At 48.1% G+C, this 22,330-nt stretch overlaps 1 protein-coding gene across 1 annotated transcript in view; it reads left to right on the top strand.

Annotated features, from left to right (window-relative positions):
• Rora (RAR related orphan receptor A) overlaps positions 1-21,939 on the top strand; it is a 97,183-nt gene extending 75,244 nt beyond the window's left edge. Inside the window, exons 3-10 of the mRNA XM_045160415.1 lie at positions 2,783-2,924; positions 6,437-6,832; positions 14,368-14,489; positions 15,760-15,892; positions 16,446-16,553; positions 18,788-18,898; positions 19,553-19,665; positions 21,319-21,939. Coding sequence (XP_045016350.1) covers positions 2,783-2,924; positions 6,437-6,832; positions 14,368-14,489; positions 15,760-15,892; positions 16,446-16,553; positions 18,788-18,898; positions 19,553-19,665; positions 21,319-21,483 — 1,290 coding nt within the window. The 3' untranslated portion in view covers positions 21,484-21,939. The remainder of the gene's footprint in view (positions 1-2,782; positions 2,925-6,436; positions 6,833-14,367; positions 14,490-15,759; positions 15,893-16,445; positions 16,554-18,787; positions 18,899-19,552; positions 19,666-21,318) is intronic.
• The last annotated feature ends 391 nt before the right edge of the window (positions 21,940-22,330 follow it).

Raw genomic sequence — 22,330 nt, 5'->3', positions numbered from 1 at the left:
GAGAAGCAGTCTGAGGCGCCAGGCCCTAGCCTGGCTCGATCAAGGTTGGAAACGGTCTTGGAGGGCAAAGAACCAAGGTTGTGTGCACACCATAAACACTGATGGGACCCACAATGACCCCAGCTGCCACCCGAGACGCCTGCCCACCTTCTACTCCTATATTGTAGAAGAAAATCAAAGCAGAGATGAAAATTAAAGTTACTCATGGTACCACTAACCAAATCATTCTTCTATTTTGAGGCATAATTTTCCATAGCTTTTTTAGTTAAATCTCAATTTCTGTCTGTCCTTGTCACAGAGGTTAGATGATGCTGTGTTTTAATTTTGTAGCTGATTTTGGTCACCTTTTTATAACAGTGACTGCATTTCTGAAACTCAGCTTCCGATGGTGCCCAATCCCACCTCCGCATCTTTCTGAGTTTCTTAAGGTTGCAGACAGCACCCTGTGGGCGATCTTTTTACCTTCCGTGGTAGTCAGCTAAGGCATATTCCGCATGCACTTAGCAATTTTGGTACAGTGGCTGTATCAGCTGGTGAAAGCACGCTGTTCCGCAGAAGCTAATTGCCTTCCCTACCCTTCAAGGCCATACTTCATAGGAACAAATCACCACCATATTTTACTTTCACTTATTTTTCCTGTGCCTCAGCTGGAAAAACCACCAGAAGGCAGTTAGTAATGAAAAAGAGAGCTAATCCCCTTCATTTATTTAGAAATTTAAGAAATGTCATTCTGGGCTGGAGAGAGGGCTCAGCAGTTAAAGGCTCTTGCTTGCAAAGTCTGGCGGCCCCGGGTTCAATTTCCCAGTACCCACATAAAGCCAATGCACAAAGTAGTGCATGTGTCTGGAGTTCATTTGTATACTGATTCCCTCTCATATACTCTCTGTTTGAAAAATAAAAATATATTTTTTAAAAAATGTATTATTTGAGAGAGAGAAAGGGCACACCAGGGCCTCCAGCCACTGCAAACAAACTTCAGATGCATGTGCCCCTTTGTGCATCTGGCTTATGTGGGTTCTGGAGAATCCAACTGGGATCCTTTGGCTTTGAAGGCAAATACCTTAACCCCTAAGCCATCTCTCCAGTCCCCTAAAAATATTTTTTAAAGAAATATGATTCTACGGGCTGGAGAGATAGCGTAGCAGTTAAGTGCTTGCCTGTGAAGCCTAAGGACCCCAGTTTGAGGCTCGATTCCTCAGGACCCACGTTAGCCACACACACAAGGTGGGGGGGCGCATGCGTCTGGAGGCCCTGGCGCACCCATTCTCTATCTGCCACTCTCAAATAAATAAACGACAAAAAAGAAATAAAATTCTAAATAACATGAGTTAACCCAGAAACCTATAGAAAATCAGATCATATTACCAAGTGAATGATAATAAAAAAATACTACATAATAAAGATTTTGGGCTGTGGGTACACAGTAAAAGAAAAATTTGCATATGTGATAAAAGAATCAATTGAAAACCAGTGACCTAGAGTCCTGCTCTGGAAGTTAATGAAATGTTGTGGTTAGCTGCCCCCTTCATCTTTGCAAATAGTATTTGACACAAAAGAGGCATCATGAACACCAGATTGGATCTGTCAAATCCCAGAGGCCAAAACCTGAACATTAGTAGTTCCAAACTGGTGAGGTCTGAAGAGGTTCCAGGCTGATTGACCTGCCAGAATAGTCCCTCCAGGGATCACCTAGTGGTTGGATCTGTAGGTTCAGACTTGGGGAGAGACGCCTGAAGGACCACTGTACCCTGGGCTGGGATGTGGCACCTCTTCCTTGACTTTGGACACCCCAGAGAAGTGCTTTTGTTACTAAAAGGTATTTCAGAGATAAAGGTTGTATTATTTCATTTCTTGTTGGTGGGCAAATCACCTGCCCAGAAGGAAAGAGCTCATTTTCATTTCCAGTTTCAAGGTGGAGAAGGCGTGGCTGCAGGAGGTGACTGGTCATGCGACATGCTCACATCAGCGGATGGCTTACAGCGTCCGCATGTATGAACACGCACAAGGAGGCCAGGGGACAAACTCAGGGGCTTGGCTAAAGAATCGCAGGTCTGGCACATACCTTTAATCCCAGGATCACCATGAGTTTGAGCTCACCGTGGACTAGAGTGAAACTCTACCTTGAAAAACCAAATAAAATAAAATAAATAAACTTCAGGGTGGCAAGATAGGTTAGTGGGTAAAGCATTTGCCTGCAAAGCCTAACAACCCTGGTTCAATTCCCCAGTACCCATGTAAATCCAGATGCACAAATAAGCGCATGCATCTAGAGTTTGCTTACAGTGGCTAGAGGCCCTGGTATACCCATATTCTCTCTATCTGCTTGCAAGCACATAAAAAACATTAAAAATAAGTACATAAATCTCAAGGCTCACCCTCAGTGACCCACTTCCTCCAGCAAGGCTTCACAGCCTTCCCAAGCAGAGCTCCCAGCTTGAATCCAAGTATTCAAACAGATGAGCCCATGGGGACATTTCACATTCAAACCACACACCGCTTTTGGTCATCAGAAGCCTGATCCTGAGTGGTTCGCACTGGCAACTGTGGGTGGAAGTTAAAGTTTTGCATGTGTAAGGGCCAGAGGATTAGGCTCTGGGGACCAATTTTACTCAATAGAAAAGAAGTGACTTTAATTTCATTAATGGTCTCCAGGACGATCCGGCTCCAAATTTAATTCTCCATCAAATATTAATGCTGCTCAGTGCTTAGTTTACTGCCTTAAGCATATCTGGGCCGCCAGAATGGGCACTAACTGGATTCCTGTTTTGTGACCGAATCACAGGGTTTTTTCAGGAGAAGTCAGCAGAGCAACGCCACCTATTCCTGTCCCCGTCAGAAGAACTGTTTGATCGATCGAACCAGTAGAAACCGCTGCCAACACTGTCGGCTACAGAAATGCCTGGCTGTGGGGATGTCTCGAGATGGTGAGTGCCCACAAATGGAGTGGTACAGACACGGGTGGTGGGAAGGTGTCTTCTGAAAATGGGCAGGGGCTGCCCTGGAAGCTTCCTGTGGTGAACAAACACTTGCCCACTCCTGTGACACACTTGAGTCAGCTAATGTGGGTGGTCAGAAAACCTTCAAAATCTGTGTGTGTGTGCATGAGGCCAGGGAACAGCCTGAGAAACCATCCACCTTGTCTGAGACAAGGTCTCTCACCAGCCTGGAAATTGAGGAGTAGGCTATGCTGGCTGTCCAGAGAGCCCCCGGAATCTGCCTGTCAAGATAGCCCCCGGAATCTGCCTGTCTCTGCTTCCCGAGTGAGGGATTAGAAGCTTACACCACCACAACCAGAATTTCTCACTTGGGTTCTGGGGATCAAATTCAGGTCCTGAGGCCTGTACAGGAACCTTGCTGTCCGCAGAACCACCTCTCCAGCCCAAGCCTTCAGACTGCGGATGCTACTGGTAGATGAGCTGAGTTTAAGGTGTTACCGAAGCTGTTAGTAAATATACCTCCAACAGGCACATATTCCTATAGGAGTTTCACACCTGAGCAAACCGGTGTTTGCCTCCCACTAGAAGGTTTGCTGGCAAGTGGGATGACACAGCATTTATGCCAACCGGGTTTTTTTATCACCTGACACAGTCAAATATTTGTGCATACAATGTGTGAAAACAGGGCAAGTGTGGCTCAGTGATAAATGCTCTTTTCATTAAAATAAGCTATTTTAAGGACTGGAGACCAGCTACCATTCAATTATGGAACATTTTAAGATCTCTCTGGAAAACTATCTTGAGTGCACTGAATAACCAACAGCCGACTTCCAGACGGTTATTCTTACACACGGAAACTGGGCAGAAAACTCAGTGGCTCCATTTTAAGGACTTTTCGGAACACACCAGCTGACTGTCTTGAGCCTCCTTTAAGGAAAATGTCTGTTCCAGTGGGAAGGCTGCAGGGCCTGTGAGACTCTGCGCCCCTGGAAAAGCCAAGACAAGTCACAGAACTTAAGTCTATTCTCGGAGATCCCCACGCCCTGCAGAGCTTACCTTCTTCTGGTGGCATTGCAAGGACAGTCAGCACAGCTCTCACGGGCCGCTAAGTTAGTGTCAGGTGTGTGCCTTTCCTCAAGAGCGAGTCCTCTCGTATTCACCTACGACATACGGTTGCTGTAGACTTATTAAGACAAAGGTTCTGAGGCTGGAGAGGCGCTCAGTGGTTAGCGGCACTTGGGCCCTCAGAACCCACATAAAGCCGGATACAGGCGGCGCACACAGCTGCAATCCCAATGTGCCTACGGCCATGGGGGAAGTCAGGAGAAGCCTGAGGCGGCGGGACAGCTAGGCTGTCATTCGCCTTTGCGTAAAGCAAGAGAGACCCTGTCTCAAACAAGGTGGAGGTTAGGACTCATTCCCCAAGTTTGTCCTCAGACCTCCACACATACACACCACCCACCACCAACAATAGAACCTTAAAGCAGCGTGAGCCTTAGCAGGGTGACTCTCACCCATGGGCATTAATCCCCTTTTGCAATGTTCTAAAGTATAAAAAAAACAAAATAAATAAAGTGCCTTCAAGTACAGATTCTTAAGTTTTTATGTATATAAAACTACATGCCTGAAATGCAGAGGCCAGATCAGTGTGTCTGCCAGCTAGCCTCACCTAAATGTGACAGCTGAGTTGTAGGTGTTCAGAACTGCCCAGTACATTAGCCAGTATTCCAGCTCCCTTGTTATTTCTGCATAAAAGACAGCCTGTCCTCTGCTGCAGGAAAACATTGCACCTGCCAGCAGGTGGGACGTCCTTGGCTGCCACCTACATTTCTGACTCTCTTGCCTCTCACACAGCTATGATGACAGCCAAATAAATGTGCTCACACCCCGATCAAGAGTCAGTTTAACTACAACCAGTTAAGAGAAGGAAGTCCCCCCAGCAGGGGCTTCGTCCGTCTTCATTTCCTGGTGGGAAAGAAACCGGTGGGAGACTTCAGACCAGGGAAAATTCTCAGTTAACGAGACAGGCGTTTCTAGAGCCATCACCTGAGATCCTGAACACACGAAAAAGTGCTGCAGTGGCTCCTCCCAGTTAGCTGTGGACCATGCCTCCAGGAGAAGCTCTGCATGCTGAGCCCACCCAGCAGGGCTCGTGAAGGACTGGCCTCTCACCGCGAGGTTCTCTTCATTTGATGCTGGACAGCAACAGACAGACATGTCACTTGCAGGCAGATCGAGGCCCCAGCTGGGGGGGGGGGTCGTCACTTACATGGCAGGCAGAGGTGGGACTGCTGGAGCCCAGGAGATTAAAGCCAGCAAGGGCAACATAGTGAGACCCCCCCCCCCAGACCTTATCTTGATAATCCCAAGAACTTGGCAGAGGCTGCTGGCAGGACCCATGAGTGGGGAGGGGGCTTTGTAGGTCAGGGAGACTCGGTCATGTAACTCAGGAAGTGGCAAAGGCTTCATCCACTCTCTGAGCCCCAGATCCAGCTGTTCGCCCGGGAAGAGCCCCATTCCTGAGCACAGAGCAGCCCCGAGAGACGCTTGAGCTGCTGCCCCCCCCCCCCCCCGCACTCTCTCGAGCCCTGTGTCCTGGCCTGTCAGTGTGAACACTGGGAAAGGAGCGCAGGCCTATGCCAGCTGCATGGTGGCATGTGAACAAGCCCATCACACCTGTCGTCCCAACCCTCAGGAGGTTGAGGCAGGAGGATCGCTAATTAGAGGCCAGCCTGGGCAACATAGCAGACTCTACCTTACAAAGAAACAGGCTGGGGAGATGGCTGTGTACTTAGAGAAGCTTGCTGGCCCAAGTTCAAGGCCCAGCATCCATGTGAAGCCGGGTACAAAGTGGTGCGCACACCTGTAACCCCTGACACACAGTGGGAGGCCGGGCCAGGAGGATTCCCAGATAGACTGGCCTTCCCATCTGCAAAAAGACAGAAAGACAGCCCTTGTCTCAAACAAGGTGGACGGAGTAGACAAACACGCCATGGCTGTCTTCTGCACTCCGCATTACTCTGTGGCACGTGCGTGCCCGTACACACACTCCAGTGAATCTTACAAAAGGAAACTAAGCCAGGCATGGTGGCGCACGCCTCTAATCTCAGCACTAGGGAGGCAGAAGGATTGCCATGGGTTTGAGGCCAGCCTGGAACTACGTAGTGAATTCAGGTCAGCCTGGGCTAGAGCGAGATCCTACCTCCACTCACCCCCGCCAAAAAAAAAAAAAAAAGGAAAACTAAGTTATGCCTCATGGTGCCCACTGAGGGAAGGGAGCCTGGGGGTTTCCTCCTGGTCCTAGTCTGTCTGTCTGAAATTCAGGTGCCGACGGATGTGTGCCGGGGAGGGGGGAGCCTGTGAGATGTCTGACTGCTCTAAGCTGGGGTTGTGGATGAGACTATCTGAGACCTCGCGGGGCCCAGAGCAGGCGCGGGGCGCGGGCGCCAGGAAGGGCAGCCCCCCGGTTCAGGTGCGCCTCGCCACCTTCTCTGTTCCAGCCGTCAAGTTTGGCCGGATGTCGAAGAAGCAGCGGGACAGCTTGTACGCAGAGGTGCAGAAGCACCGGCTGCAGCAGCAGCAGCGTGACCACCAGCAGCAGCCGGGCGAAGCGGAGCCGCTGACGCCCACCTACAGCATCTCGGCCAACGGGCTGACGGAGCTGCAGGACGACCTCAGCAGCTACGTGGACGGGCACACCCCCGAGGGCAGCAAGGCCGACTCGGCCGTCAGCAGCTTCTACCTGGACATACAGCCCTCGCCGGACCAGTCAGGGCTGGACATCAACGGGATCAAACCGGAGCCCATATGTGACTACACACCAGCGTCTGGCTTCTTCCCCTACTGCTCCTTCACCAACGGAGAGGCCTCCCCGACGGTGTCCATGGCGGAACTAGGTAAGGAGGCTCGCCGCGCGGCGGCAGCGGCTTTTCATTATCCGTCGTTTGCCCGGCTTCCCCAGCAGCTGCGTTCACCTCAGCTCAGCAGTGAGTCAGAACACAAGTGAGCAGACCCCGAGTTCAGCAGAAAACAGTCCGCTCGGGAAAAGGTTACATTGATGTTAATTATCTACTTTAGTCAGAGCCCAGGTTTGGCTTTTAGGCCTAAAGTCACCATGCACAAAGCCAATCCACAAACCAAATCTGGTCTATACACATAGTTATTTTTTTTTTAATTTTTATAATTTGAGAGGGACACAGAGAGACAGAGAGAGAGAGAGAGAGAGAGAATGGGTGCACCAGGGCCTCCAGCCACTGCAAAGGAACTCCAGACGTGTGCGGCCCCTTGTGCATCTGGGTAACGTGGGACCTGGGGAACCGAGCCTTGAACTGGGGTCCTTAGGTTTCACAGGCAAGCGCTCAACCGCTAAGCCATCTCTCCAGCCCTACACATAGATTTTTGACCTGGTTGCTAACATTTAAACTTCGCTCTCTGGTTTTTTTTTTTTAATATTTTATTTTTATTTATTTACTGAAGAGACATTAAGAGAATGGGTGTACCAGAGCTTCCAGCCACTGCAAACAGACTCCAGATGCATGCGCCCCCGCCCCCAGGGCATCTAGCTAACGTAGGTCCTGGGGAATCGAACCTGGGTCCTTCAGCTTTGCAGGCAAATGCCTTAACCGCTAAGCCATTTCTCCAGCCCCTGTCTCTGTTTTTAATCGACACCTAAAGTACACTTCTGGAGAGCACTCACATTCTGGCGCATTCATATTACGCCGTGGTGTGATAACCAAGGGCATTTAGCTTGTCTACTGTCCTACATCCGGCATATCCTGGTAGGGACCTCCCTTGCAGCTTTTTCACGTGCCAGCACATGACTCTTGCCCTCAGTCACCCTCCTATGTGACAGCGTGAGACAACCTATTCCTCCTAATTGTGACTTGACTCAGTGCCCAGTCTCCTTGTATTTCATCCTCCCTGCTAAACTTGGACACTTTGATTGTAAAAATTCTCAAACTTTTTGTGAGGGGGGTGGGAAATCCAGTTATATTACACCAGCATACGTGACTATTGGTGACCAGACAAGCAGGCTGCTCTTAGGCAGTAACACCTCTGGCGGACCTAACCCGCTTGCGCCGTGGACCTCATCCGCTCTGCCCCAGAGGCACCGCGGTTTTGCCGTAGAGATGTGTCCTACAGATGTCAAAGAGGAATTAGCTTTATAACTTGCCCGAATACTTTGAAGATTAAAAAGTATGTATTGGGGCTGGAGAGATGGCTTAGCGGTTGAGCGCTTGCCTGTGAAGCCTAAGGACCCCGGTTCGAGGCTCGGTTCCCCAGGTCCCATGTTAGCCAGATGCACAAGGGGGCGCACGCGTCTGGAATTTGTTTACAGAGGCTGGAGGCCCTGGCGCACCCATTCTCTCTCTCCCTCTATCTGTCTTTCTCTCTATGTCTGTCACTCTCAAATAAATAAATAAAATAAAATAAAATAAAATAAAATAAAATAAAATAAAATAAAAAGTATGTATTGGCCGGGCGTGGTGGCACACGCTTTTAATCCCAACACTCGGGGGACAGAGGTAGGAGGATTGCCATGAGTTCAAGGCCACCCTGAGATGACAGAGTTAGTTCCAGGTCAGCCTGGACCAGAGTGAGACCCTACTTCGAAAAACCAAAAAAAAAAAAAAAGTATGTATTGATATATTTCATATAAAAAAAAGCACCACCACTCATTTCTTCATTGCTGGGACAAGGCTTTTTTTAAAAAAAGAAAAAAAAAAAAGACGTGACCTAAAAATGTTGATAGCATAGACAATGGAAAACTTTCCATTTCAAACAAGTTATGTTAACATCATATGCTATATTTAATCATTTTATATAGCACTGTTATTAAAAAAAAATAACCTTTGATGAGAGCCTTTGCAGATTTAGAATTCGATCGCCCCCCCCCACCCAGGCTTCATGCACAAGGTTACAGTCCTTTGAGAGTCATCTCTGCGGCTAATTGAAATAGGTTAATTCGAGCCGTGCACACAGACCTCAGGTGGAGGAGCGGCTGGGAATGGAGCCCAGCAGCCCTCGGTGTACAGCCGTCGGGCCGTGTTCTTCACACGGCTCCTCTACCTCGGTGCCCCCACCAAACACCTTTTACGTGAAAATTTATATTTCCAGTAAAATCTTTCTCCAAGTAGAATAAACCGAATGTTCTTTACTGCTGTGACACAAGCGCCTCTTTGTGCGTCTAAATTTAAGTCCTCTGGTCTTCAGCTGCGGCTGTGCTGAAGGTGGATCACAGTTCTCTTGATTAATAGAGACACCTCTGAACTCGCGGCCCAACTGAGTACAAGTGGGTTTGAGTGGTTTTTGTTTTTTTTTTCCTTGAACAAGAACAAAAACCTTCCATTTTTGTCATGAAATCTTGGCTGGCTGAGTCTGAAGCTGAGCTGTAATGAAAATAAATTTTTCAGAAATGAATTAAGGATTTGACTGAGATGATCTCATGAACCTGAACCCAGTGACCTGACTCGCTTTAGGCTCGCTGCAGCCTTCCCATACCTGCCAGGACATCCGTCCTGGGGGCTTGTCAGGTGTTCCATTCTGAAATTAATCCACAGGACTCGGACACAGAACTGCCCTTGGACAGGCCACTTTGGCGAAAAGCCCCTGCATGCTCAAGGGGATGGGGGTGTTAAATGAGGTCCCTGTTAAGATTCACACTGGGATCCTCCCAGCAGGCCGAGGAACCATAGGTTATGGCAATTTCTAAGTTGAATGAACTCAAAACTAGGACCATACCTAACCTCCCTCCCCCAAAAACCAGAATTTTTAAAAAATATTAAAATTGAGTTCCAATTTTCTATTCCATGTATTTGAGTAGTTCAAGGAGCTAAAAGTAGCAGAGTGGTTAAGAGTGGCTGTTCCTTCTTGGAAACTACCTAGCAGTCACAATCCCTGGTGACTCCCTCACAGGTCCAGTTCTGCTGTCCTTTCTAAATAAGGCTCTTGACTTCATGGCGGGCTAAACTTTGTCACTGGAAGTAGAACGAATGAAATTACATGATAGGAAAAGAAACTGTGTGGCAACATATCCAGTTCTATCTTTTGGTAATGCTACCCAACAGCTTGCTATTTTCAAAGGGATGTGTCTTCATCCTTGGCTAGGAAGTGCTGCCCGTGAGGTCCACCTCGTGCCTGAGGGACACGTTCCAGAGAAGCACCTAGCACCCTTTGATTGTATGTGATAGCTGTGTTTGTTAGGATGCCTGCTGCTCGTGAATGCCGTGGGCAGGTGAGATGACAGACTGACACGGCAGGCAGAGAAACACGCAAGAGGTCAACTCATGTGGCCCCAGCCTTTCTGTAATGTATTAGTCATGATACCTGCAAGCGACAAGTGCCCCTCCTAGATAACAGGCTACCTATCTATTTTATTGATATTTATAGTTAAGTACAAATACATTTACGCATAAAAAGGTTAAGCACAGATTCCAAAGCCAAATTGCATTTGATTCAGAGCTCTGCCACCTGTTGGCTGAGACACTTTGGATAAGTCATTAACGTCGCCGTGGCTCAGAGCCTCCACTGTCAACATGTGCAGTCACGTGGGTTAAGAGAGAAGACGTGCATTCGGAATGGCTGTAAGTGCTAGGTAAAGGCTAGTTGTTGACGGGTCCGCACAATGTAAGAGTTTAGGCCAGATGACCTCTAAAAAGTTCTTGCCCATTCGTAAAGTCTGTGAGCACCTCGGGAGCCCAGTGGCCTGTGTCCCAAAGCTGAGCTTCCAGCAGATAGCCTGTCCCCTAACTCCCAGATCCAAGACATCTCACTCCTTTGGGAGCCACACAAATTCCTTAACTTTTATTCAGTCTGACCATACTCTCCTTCACTGAGATGGGCATTTAAAAATAACAAAATGGGGCTGGAGAGATGGCTTAGCGGTTAAGCGCTTGCCTGTGAAGCCTAAGGACCCCGGTTCGAGGCTCGGTTCCCCAGGACCCACGTTAGCCAGATGCACAAGGGGGCGCACGCGTCTGGAGTTCGTTTGCAGAGGCTGGAAGCCCTGGCTCGCCCATTCTCTCTCTCCCTCTATCTGTCTTTCTCTCTGTCTGTCACTCTCAAATAAATAAATAAAAATTGAACAAAAAATATTTAAAAATAAATAAATAAATAAAAATAACAAAGTGTTGGGGCTGGATATACAGCTTAGTGGTTAAGGCATTATCCTGCAAAGCCAAAGGAACCAGGTTCAATTCCCCAGGACCCATGTAAGCCAGATAGATGGTGACACATTCATTTGAAGTGGCTAGAGGCCCTGGAGTGCCCATTCTCTTTCTCTCCCTAATAAATAAAATAAATAAAAATTTAAAAAATAGCAAAGCGTCTAAAAATCTCAGGCTTGCCAAATCTATTATGAATTGGAATCAAACGTAGTTTGAGCTTCTCGGCGCGAATGCAGCCACTGCCCTCTACTGGCGGGTCACTGGCATTGCACTGTTCATTGTGTCCTGGCTGTCCTGAAAGCCTGACTCAATTAGCACCAGGTGTCAACATTTAGTCTCATTTTGTTGGTTTTGCCATGGTTGGAATCGAGCCCAGGGCTTTGCGCATGCCAGGTAAGCACTCTGCCACTGAACTACATATCTAGCCCAGTCTGGCCTTGAACTCACAGCAATCCTACCCCCCACCCACCCATTACAAACATGCAGCTCCAAGGCCACATGTTTTAGAATGAGGTCAAACTGGATGTTGACCATAAGAACCGGGGGAAAGTGTGCCCTGGACGAGCATGGCTTTCTGCCACTTACTCCACAAGATCCCGTGTCCCTGTGAACATTGTTCATCTCTCCCAGCGCCATATCTGCAAACAGTGCTTTCCATTCCAGCATCAGCCTATGTAGCGAGAGCTCTTCCTAGAGGAAATAGACGGCACAGGCGTCACCGAGTATGACATGGCTGACATGTTGGCTTCTCCCTCTCCCTCTTGTCTCTTTCTCTGTCTCTCCCTTTTTAGGGTTGTGTTTAGTTTTATGAAGCAGGGTCTCGCTCTAGCCCAGGCTGACCTGCAATTCACTCTGTCTCAGGGTGGCCTTGAACTCATGGTGATCCTCCTACCTCTGCCTCCCGAGTGCTGGGATTAAAGGCACGTACCACCACACCCGGCTGTTTTATGTTTGTTTTATTCTGTTTTCCTGTGCAGCTTTGGGATCTGTGTGTTGCCAAATAGGGCTGTGAGGATGGATTGCATTTCTGTGTCTCCAAGGAGTCTTCTTCAAACTCCAGTTAGGTGAACCTCCTCTGTTTCCACACAAACAAATCTCCTGTTGGGAGGAAGCAGCGCCATGTTCACGAGCAGATGCACACTCTTGCCCGTGCTGCTAACGTTGCTTCCCGCGGCAGCCTCACCACAGACTGGGGGAGAAAACCTGATACAGCGCTGTGTCGATTCTTCTTTCTCATATGCTTTGTTTTGAAACAGAGTGTCAATAGTAGGACCTAGCAAGCCTAGAACTTGCTAATGTAGACAGAATTGGCTTCAAACTTGGGTTTACAGGCATGTTAGACCATGCTGGCTTTTAACATGCATTTTTTTTTAATGGCTTTCTTCTAACATTTTATTTATTTATGTAAGAGAGGGACAGGCAGATAGAAAGAGAATGGGTGCACCAGGGTGCCACCTTGTGCATCTGGCTTTATGTGGGTACTGGGGAATCAAACCTGGGTCCTTTGGCTTTGCAGGCAAGCACCTTAACAGCTATTAACAGCTAAGCTATCTCTTCAGCCCCCTTAAAATACTTCTTGAATCATCCTTCTCTTTGCTAACAATGACTACTGGCCTGATCCATGATTAGCCCCCTCTGTTGAGATTCCAGCAGCCATTGAGCTGGTTCCCTTGCCTGAAACCCACAGATCCACTGAGTGCAAAGCTTTGTCTCCATCCCCAGATACAATCATCAGCGTGTCAGCTCTCCCTGAGCCGTCTGCTGATTTCATTGTTATGCCACATCCCGATCCAACAGAAACATCCAAGACCCTTCCTTTCTAAACGGAGCCGGCGCCCCTCCCAATGTAATTGGCCACTCTTGCCAATCCTAGCCTCTCCCTGCGAGGACCACTGCAGCGTCCCCACTCTTCCAAGAAGCATTCTCCAACTGTACTCCGGCAACACCAGCCGCTCCCTTTCCTGATAGTGAAATAGTGGCGATTATCTTTATCTTGTGATGGGAATCACCTTCAAACCTTATTTTCCAATGTCTTCAATTATCTTTGCAGCGTGTCCATCTATATCTAGAGGTCACGGTTTCCTACAGAGGGCCTCTTGGACATGGATTTCTTTTTTTGTCCTAAATATATTTATTTTTTTTAAGAAAGAGAAAATGGGCATAGCAAGGCATCCAGCCAGTGCAAATGAACTCCAAACATATGTGCCACCTTGTGCATCTGGCTTACGTGGGTTCTGGGGAATCAAACCTGGGTCCTTAGGCTTCTCAGGCAAGTGCCTTAACCACTAAGCCATCTCTGCAGCCCGGGCATGGCCTTCTTTAACATGCTCAAGTATCCCAACTATACACTACAGTCTATGGAACACCCCCCTTCCCATTCTTTTTTTTTAATATTTTTTGTTCATTATTTATTTATTTATTTGACAGCAACAGACACAGAGACAGATAGAGGGAGAAAGAGAGAATGGGAGCGTCAGGGCTTCCAGCCTCTGCAAACGAACTCCAGACGCGTGCACCCCCTTGTGCATCTGGCTAACGTGGGACCTGGGGAACCGAGCCTCGAACCGGGAATCTTAGGCTTCACAGGCAAGCGCTTAACCGCTAAGCCATCTCTCCAGCCCCCCCCTTCCCATTCTAACTGCTGAACACAGTGGCCCTATGGCACAGGGGCTCTCTTCCTCATGTCACCAAGGAGGAGAGCAAAACATTCAGAAGTTAGATGGCTTACACCCAAAACCACACAGCTAGGAAATAGCAAGGCCGAGACACAGGCTGGGACAGTCTAGGTCCAGAGTCTGTCACAGCTACACCAGCTCACAGTCACAGGTGAGTACCCCAGCAAGCTTGTCGCACTGTTTGCAAGATGACCGAAACGCATAGCTGTCATCACTAAGGAGCATCAGTGCCTAGCTTTTCAGCAGACCTCACAAAAGTACCAAGAAGAGCCATCAATCATTTCCCTAAGTAGGTCACTATATGTTCATTCCCAGATGTGGGTGTGAAGCCTAGAATGAGGTCAAGGGTAGGAGTCTTTGAAGCCACCATGCCTCACCACAGTCAGTGGTAAGCTTTGCAAAGCTTCTGCCCTCCGTCCCCCTGCGCCCAAATACAGAATCGGTCCAGGCTTCTTCTTTGATGTGTAAAGGTAACCCCGCCTGGTCAGTGAGCAGGCTGCCTTACGTGGGTTACTCTTGAAGAGGTGGAGGAGCCACTGGGCCTCTGAAGAACGTGGCCGCTCATGGCTGTGACCTGCTTTCTCTCCCTAGAGCATCTTGCACAGAATATATCCAAGTCCCACCTGGAAACCTGCCAGTACTTGCGGGAAGAGCTGCAGCAGATAACGTGGCAGACCTTCCTGCAGGAAGAGGTCGAGAATTACCAGAACAAGGTAGAGTCGGGGACTCTCTCCTCGGACTGAGACCAATGAGAGCGGGGTGTGGGTGTGAGGAATTTACTCAAGAGCACAGCCCGATGGGAGAAGGCATGGCCCGCAGCGATTTCTGTTCAGAGACCTTCCTCCCGAGCTGAGTGTGCGCTTAAAGCCAGTTGCCCGCGTGTGATGTTTGAGCACTGATTCTACCGTGTTTTATAAGCACACACACATCTACCGCATTTGCCAATGGGGAACTAGATCCTTCCGAAAGCTTGTATGGGCTCATATTTGTCCCAGTCCTCCAGTGGAAGATGTTAAGGACTAGAATCTGAAATAAAATCATCTCAGCCTCATGCTTTGAGGTTAACAAGTTTAGAGAACACAGACAAAAACAGAGTCTGGAAGTCTGGTCAGAAGTGCTCAGAGCCTGAGATGGGAGGTTTGTGGGCGGTCTGCTTCATGTTGCACATGTTACACATGTTAGAGGGAGCCAATACCCCTGGTCTGTAGCTGGAAAGTGTAACATCACGACCCCCTCCATCATGTTGACAGAAATGCTCTTAAATTGAAAAAGGCAACTCACCGCACCCAGGGCATCCTGGGATGAGCTGGAGAGGGATACACAGGGGACGCAGGTGACCAGGTTGGTTGTCACTTTGCTTTTGGGCAAGTCACCCCAGCCCCCAGAGTGATGAAGGAGAGTTGAGACAGTAAGAACCTGCAATGCGCATGAAATGAAATGGGACTTCACCACCAGGGATGTTTGCATTTGAATCCAGTTCCTGTACCCACTAAACCTTTGAGATTTTATGTCATTTTCTGGACCACAGAAGGGAAATTTTATGAACACTACATGAAACTGGGATGTCATAAATCTTCTCGCTCATAGCAGATGCACAAAACAATTTCAGCGACTCCCCTTCCCCGTGAAAGCGTTGCTCAGTCCCTAAGGCAGAAGTGCTCACGAGAAGTACTTCCTTTGCCTCTCTGTGGTCCAGGCTATCGCAGCAAAGATGCTACGTCCTGGCTTTTTTTGGGTGGGGGGTGGCGTGGGGCTTCCTATCTTCCGTGGCCGCCAGAAAGGAAGCTGAGAGTGAGAGGAAGCAGAAAGGATGTGAAAGTAGTCTCTTGTAACCCAAATAACAGGGCAATTGCGTATTTTCGTAATCCTACCGCCTTTGGAAATCCATTTCCACAGAAAGCTTGGCTGAGTAGGAGCAGTCAGGCCCGTGGGGCCGCGGCTGCGGGATGGGCAGGCATGTCAGTGTCTCTCCCTCTTTCACAGCAGCGAGAGGTGATGTGGCAGCTGTGTGCCATCAAAATCACAGAAGCCATCCAGTATGTGGTGGAGTTTGCCAAACGCATCGATGGGTTTATGGAACTGTGTCAAAACGATCAAATTGTGCTTCTGAAAGCAGGTATGCGCTTCGCCGGTGAGTTCTGATGCCTGCCTCCTAACCCCCCCCCCCACCCCCAGCTTGTTAAGGAAGTGCTTGCTAAGGAAGGTGTCACGAGCAGTTTTCTACAGAGATAAGAGCTCAGCTCAGGGTTTGCTCAGCAGAAACTGACTCCTTTTCTTTTTCTTTCCTTTCTTAAGCAAAAGTTTTTAAGGTCGCTTCTCCTCTGCAGCGTTCCCACATCTGACCACTGCCCTCAGACCCTGAGGCTAGGTGGTTAGGTAGAGACTTATGGGCTCAAGTAGCCATCCTTGGGTTTGGATTCTTTTAATAAATATGAATCAGTGTTGACCTAGCAGCTTTGAGACTGCCGTGCAAGGTATCAGACTGTCGACAATCCGTCTTTGTTGTTTTTTTTTTTTTCTACCCTCTTGGGCTGGGGCTGGCCTGAGTGAGAGCTACACATGGCACACGCCCACGATGATGCCACAGGATGGGCCCTGTAGCATGAGCTCCTTAGAAATGCACGCTCTGCCATCCGTTGATGACGCAAGCCAATTCTGCCTCCGCACAGGTTCTCTCGAGGTGGTGTTTATCAGGATGTGCCGTGCCTTTGACTCTCAGAACAACACCGTGTACTTTGACGGGAAGTATGCCAGCCCCGATGTCTTCAAATCCTTAGGTGAGGAAAGCTCGGGGTGGATTTTCTGGAAACTGGGGTTGTGTGAAACGGTGTGGGTTGGGTCAAACCTCTCGCTGAGCAAAATGGAAACTAGTTATTTAAAAGCTGGAATAACGGGACCTATGCCTCCTTTGCTGTAGAAGTGTGGAGATGTTAATATGCCCCAAGCACTGTTTGTCCATATCGTATGTAAAGATCAAGAATTTCATTTCATATAGTTAGGAGTTGAAGTCGTTTATATTATATGTCCTTTCCCTTCCAGGTTTTTTAAAACTCTTATTTATTGAGAGAGAGAATGTGCACACCAGGGCTCCAGCCATTGCAAACAAACGCCAGATACTCAGTGCCAACCTGGGCACCTGGCTTATGTGGATATTGCAGAATCAAACCTAGGTCCTTACACTTCACAAGCAAGCACCTTAACTGCTAAGCCACCTCTCTAGCCCTCCCTTCCAGGTTTTAAGAAACTAGATCTGTAAGGAATAAAGTGTCCTATTAGCTATGATTGACACATAAAATCTAGCAAAGACCAAAAAGGCAACCTTCCCCAGCCCCTTAGACAATAACCATTAGCAAGAAGGAAATGCATATATCTAAAAAGACAGCAAACAAAAACTATGGCAGGTATTATATAAATTAGTCATTTTGAATTTTTAGCATTTCAACATACCAGATTATTTTCATTAAGAAGGAAAATGAATCTAAGATATGCCAAGTAACTTTTTTAAAAAATTTTTATTAACATTTTCCATGATTACAAAATATATCCTATGGTAATTCCCTCCCCCAAGTAACTTTTTAAGAGATGCATGCCAGAAGGTATGTTTAGCTAAGGCACCACTGCCCACTGCCATACACACCTGGCAGATCCAGTAGACTAAACACCAGCTTAATCAGCCTTTGGAATTTGTGTATTGTAGAATTTTCACATTGTTTAGTTTGACAGTTGTAATAGTTGTACCAACAGAATTTATTTAGCTGTGGAAGAGTACATAGAGTTGAGACAAAAGGAGTGGATTTAACATTTCAGCTAGCCTATAGCCACTGGCTCCTATGAGCTCAAAAAGTCAGGCAGCCTGGCTTTGAACCCCAGGCTGTACTTCCTGCTTGCAGGATTGCACGTATATTACGCATCTCTTCCAAATCCCTATTTTCTCAGCCCCAAAATGGCAACGATGAAAGTATGTCCCTCCAAGTGCCGTCCTGAAATATGAAGAAACCCAAAGAAATCTCTTAAAGGGGCTGAGGAGATGGCTCAGTTGGTAAAGTGCTTGCCACACATGCATGCAGCCCCGAGTTCAGATCCCTTACCACTCACATAAAACTCAAATGCTGGGCTGGAGAGACGGTTCAGCAGTTAAGGCGTTTGCTGGAAAAGCCAAAGGATATAGGTTCAATTGCCCAGCGCCCATGTAAAGCCAGATGCACATGTGGCGCACGCATCTGGACTTCGTTCACAGGCTGGAGACTCTGGCACGCCCATACTCTTTTTCTCTATCTGTCTCTTTCTCTCTCAAACAAATAAAATGTGTTTTAAAAAGTCAAATACAGGGCTAGAGGGATGGCTTAGCAGTTAAGGCATATGCCTGTGAAGCCAAAAGACCTAGAGGTTCGATTCCCCAGGACCCACATAAGCCAGATGCACAAGGGGGCACACAGGTCTGGAGTTCGTTTGTCGTGTCTGGAGACCCTGGTGCACCCATTCTCTCCCTCTCTCCCTCCCTCGCCCCCCCTGTTAAATAAATAAATAAAAACAAAATATTTAAACCCCATCTTCTCCCCTTCACTTAAAAAAAAAGTCAAATACAGCAGTGCACATCTATCATTTCGGCTCAGGGTGGTAGGGTGAAACAAGGTGGCCTGGGCTAGTCAAGCCAAGTCAATGTAATTCTGGGTTCAGTGAGGGACCCTGTCTCGAAACTAAGGTGAACAGTGACTAAGGAAGACACTTGACATCGACCTCTGGCCTCTACTCTCTGTCCAGACGTTCTTTCCCCTCCTGCCACACACACTCACACAGCAGAAGTTCTCTCTCGTCATTGCTGGGCGGTGACGTTGGCAGGAGTGGAGAGGAGTGGTGACCGTGGTCTCCACGGTGGCGCTGGCTAACCCGGTCTTGCCTCTTGTAACCTAGCGGACTGTGCAGACGTCACCACAAGTCCCACGCCTCTCTTCCAGCTTTCTCCTAGGATAGCACGCAAAGTCCTAAACTGTCTGTCTTTCCGCGTTGGCAGGTTGTGAAGACTTCATTAGCTTTGTGTTTGAATTCGGGAAGAGCTTGTGTTCTATGCACCTGACTGAAGACGAGATTGCATTGTTCTCTGCATTTGTACTGATGTCAGCAGGTAACACCTCCAAGTAAAACTAAAATGGGAGCCGGGCGTGGTAGCGCACGCCTGTAATCCAGCAGAGGCAGAGGTAGGAGGATCGCTGTGACTTCAGGGACACCCTGGGACTACGTAGTGAATTCCAGGTCAGCCTGCGCTAGAGTAAAACCCTACCTCAAAAAAAAATTTTTTTAATAATTAAATAAAATAAAACCCAAAGATTTCCTGCCTCTGTAGAGTAACCCTCTACTTAGAATTCTTGCACAGAAAGACTTCAAACGATTAAGTGTTGCTAATTAGACCACTTACAATTCCAGTTGTCCTGGATGAAAAGGCAGTTTGCTGTGTTTTAGAAGGCGAGCAGGATTGCTCTTCAGCATTTCTTGCAGAAAAAGAACTTTGTGAAAGGCTTGAGGGGCCACAGTAAGGTCACATGAGTATGACCTTAATTTAAATGGCTCCACTTTAGAAGAGGTGGCTGCTCCCTGCCACCAAGCATCAGCAAAAATAGTGTGTCTTACACTCTGTCTTACAGTGGCAGGCAGGACCACTTCCCCTCCTGTGGGAGCAAATTGTGAAAGGCATGAAAATCTGTGTCTAAGTCAGAAGGGATGGGCAGGCTAATGTGGTTGGAGGAATGGGACTAAAGAGCACCCCCTTTTTCGTGTTTAGATCGTTCCTGGTTGCAGGAAAAGGTAAAGATAGAGAAACTGCAGCAGAAAATCCAGCTAGCTCTGCAGCACGTCCTGCAGAAGAACCATCGAGAGGATGGAATTCTCACCAAGGTGAGGCCCAGAGGGCTCCTGCGGGCGGGCATTGACTGACCCCGTGCTGGCAACAGACAGAAGGACCACCACCTCAAACAGTTCTGTTGGGCCCAAGCTCATTGCTGGGGTTCAATCGTATATATCCTTGAACACAGTAATAATAGGGCCATTGCAGGAAAATGGATTCTGCAGAATTCCCCTCTCCTTTCCCTCCGCTCAGGCCTAAAGCAGAGCTAACATAATACAAAGCAGAAGAATCTTTGGGTTTAAAAGGAAGACCCTAACAAGGACAGAACCACAATAGCCACATAGACTGTTAGCTCTCTTTCCACTAAATTCACTAGTAATCTGCAGGACATGCCCTTTGTGTTTTATCGATTTCCTGTTGCTCTGTGGAAACACGAGGTGTCACTTTTGCTAATTTTCTTTCATAGCAAAAATAGTGTGCAATGTAGGAAGATCCTTCAGGGCTGGTGCTGGGAGCCTCTGATCTTAGAGAAAGCAGCTCTTCCCTCCTCCTCATGTTCTGGAGCGTGTCTTACTGTACGAGAAGGCAGTCTGAACCGTTTTGGGTCTGGTTTTCCCGGCTGCTATTTTTTTCCTTTTGATAGCTAGCTGGGGTGGGTCAGAATCAAAAGATTAGGAGTGGATGACTGTTTTTCATTTTGCACCTGCTGAATGAGTGGCTGAGGCAAGAGTGGGGGGCAGGATTCGGAGCAGCGGGCGCCTCGCCCTTCTCCATCTTCTGCACAAGGGCAAGGGCGCTGTCAGGTTCGTTTACGGCCCACAGCACCTGATACATGCACAAGGTCTGCTGAAAGCCTTCCCTGCACAGGCCCGCTCTTGGGCTGAAAGCAGTCTCTTGTCTCGGTGTGTGTGGTGCTGCTGAGGCATGTGGTTACCTCGGAATGGCAAGCGGCCAGCGTGGGGGCTTCAGGCTTTCTGACTGCCATGTGCTGAGGTCCAGAATGGTTTTCATGGAGAGAACGCTCCCTAGCTAGAAGACAGTTGCCCTTACGGCCGACTGGTAAAGTTCGGCGTGAAGTGTGAAGTAGATCACATCTCTACTTGTAGTACCCTCCGCCTTTCCATCAGCAGACCTCTCCTCTTCATGTGTGTATGTGTGCACCTTTTGTGAGATGGTGGCTCTCACTGGCCTATAATTCACCAAGCAGGCTGGGATGGCTGGGTAGTGAGCGCCAGGGACCCTCTTATGACCACCTCCCGTGCACTGGAGTTACAAGCTCCTGCCACCAAGCTTAGCTTTTTTTTTTTTTTTTCTATGTAGGTTCTAGGGATCAAATTCAGGTCCTCATGTTTGCACGGCGGAGCTACCTCCCCAGCACACCTCTCCCTGAGGGAGAGCAGATAAAGCGTAGCTCAGGGCGGCAGAGCAGGAGGCGTCTTGGAACAGAGGGAAGAGCCTCACGGTTCTCACTGGTCTCTGGCTCTGATCTGCTGATGAACGCCTTCTCGGGGTCAGTCACCCCCTTCAGCACGGCCCTAGCGTTCTGAGAGGCTGCTTTCCTCATCACTCTGACTCTGCAGGTTTCAGCTGCATCAGGTGTATTTCACCTCACAGTGTTGTAAAGAACAGCTGGACCCCAGCCCGTGGTTCATCCCTTTCACGCCTGCCCCACACCTGACTTCTGTTCTCTCTCCCACTTACAGTTAATATGCAAGGTGTCTACGTTAAGAGCCTTATGTGGACGACATACGGAAAAGCTCATGGCGTTCAAAGCAATATACCCAGACATTGTGCGACTGCATTTTCCTCCGTTATACAAGGAATTGTTCACTTCAGAGTTTGAGCCAGCGATGCAAATTGATGGGTAACCGTATCACCTACGCACTTCTAGAATGTCTGAAGTACAAACATGAAAAAAGCAAGCAAAAACAAACAAACAAACAATTAACCGAGACACTTTCTATGGCCCTGCACAGCCCTGGAGCGCCAGCACACGGCACAGCTTTTGGTGATGGGGGTCAGGCGACGGAGGGGAAAGAAACAGTGGAAACAAATAAGAGTTGGACTTGTTTTTCTCATGCATATGATTTCCATTATGCCTACAGATGTGGACCCTTTCTCTGTGTGGACTTGTTGAGCGTTGGCCTCTGTTTACAGCAGAAAGAGGGCGTGAAGGTCAAAGTCACAGCTGGAAGATGTCCTTCTCTTACAGCTCACTGCCCACAAGACTCTGCGGCTCCAACAGAGCGCCCAGCAATAATCGGTGCCCGGTGTGCGTGGCGGAGGGTGCGGCACTACTTTGCACAACTTGCTCTTGTTCTCATGAAGGAAGTTTTTTGTTGTGTTTTGTTTTTTGTTTTTCGTTTTTGTTTTTTTTTTTTCTAATTTTTCTCACCGATTATTGCCGGTCAGCGGGATGGCGTGGAAAGGGTCCGTAGCACTAGCAATGATAGCATTATAATATATTACAGGGTAAATGGGCATGGAGACTATATATAGCTAAAAAGAGATATTGTTTATATATTGTTTTAATTAATATAAAAACGTAGTGACTGGTGTAGCTCTTCCTGTTGGATTGATAAGGCACTTTCGTTTTGCACCTTTTTCTTTAAATTAAATGCTAGCGTGTTCACTGTTGTGTCGCATGTGCACCAGAAACACAAGTTTAACTGAGAAGGCTTGGAAGGTACGTCGGAAGGTATTTATGCTGCTGTT

The sequence above is a fragment of the Jaculus jaculus genome, chromosome 10 (assembly GCF_020740685.1).
Source record: "Jaculus jaculus isolate mJacJac1 chromosome 10, mJacJac1.mat.Y.cur, whole genome shotgun sequence".
NCBI classification, from domain to species: domain Eukaryota; kingdom Metazoa; phylum Chordata; class Mammalia; order Rodentia; family Dipodidae; genus Jaculus; species Jaculus jaculus.
The sequence above is the reverse complement of the archived record's forward strand: the minus strand, read 5'-3'. Positions and strand labels throughout refer to the sequence as shown.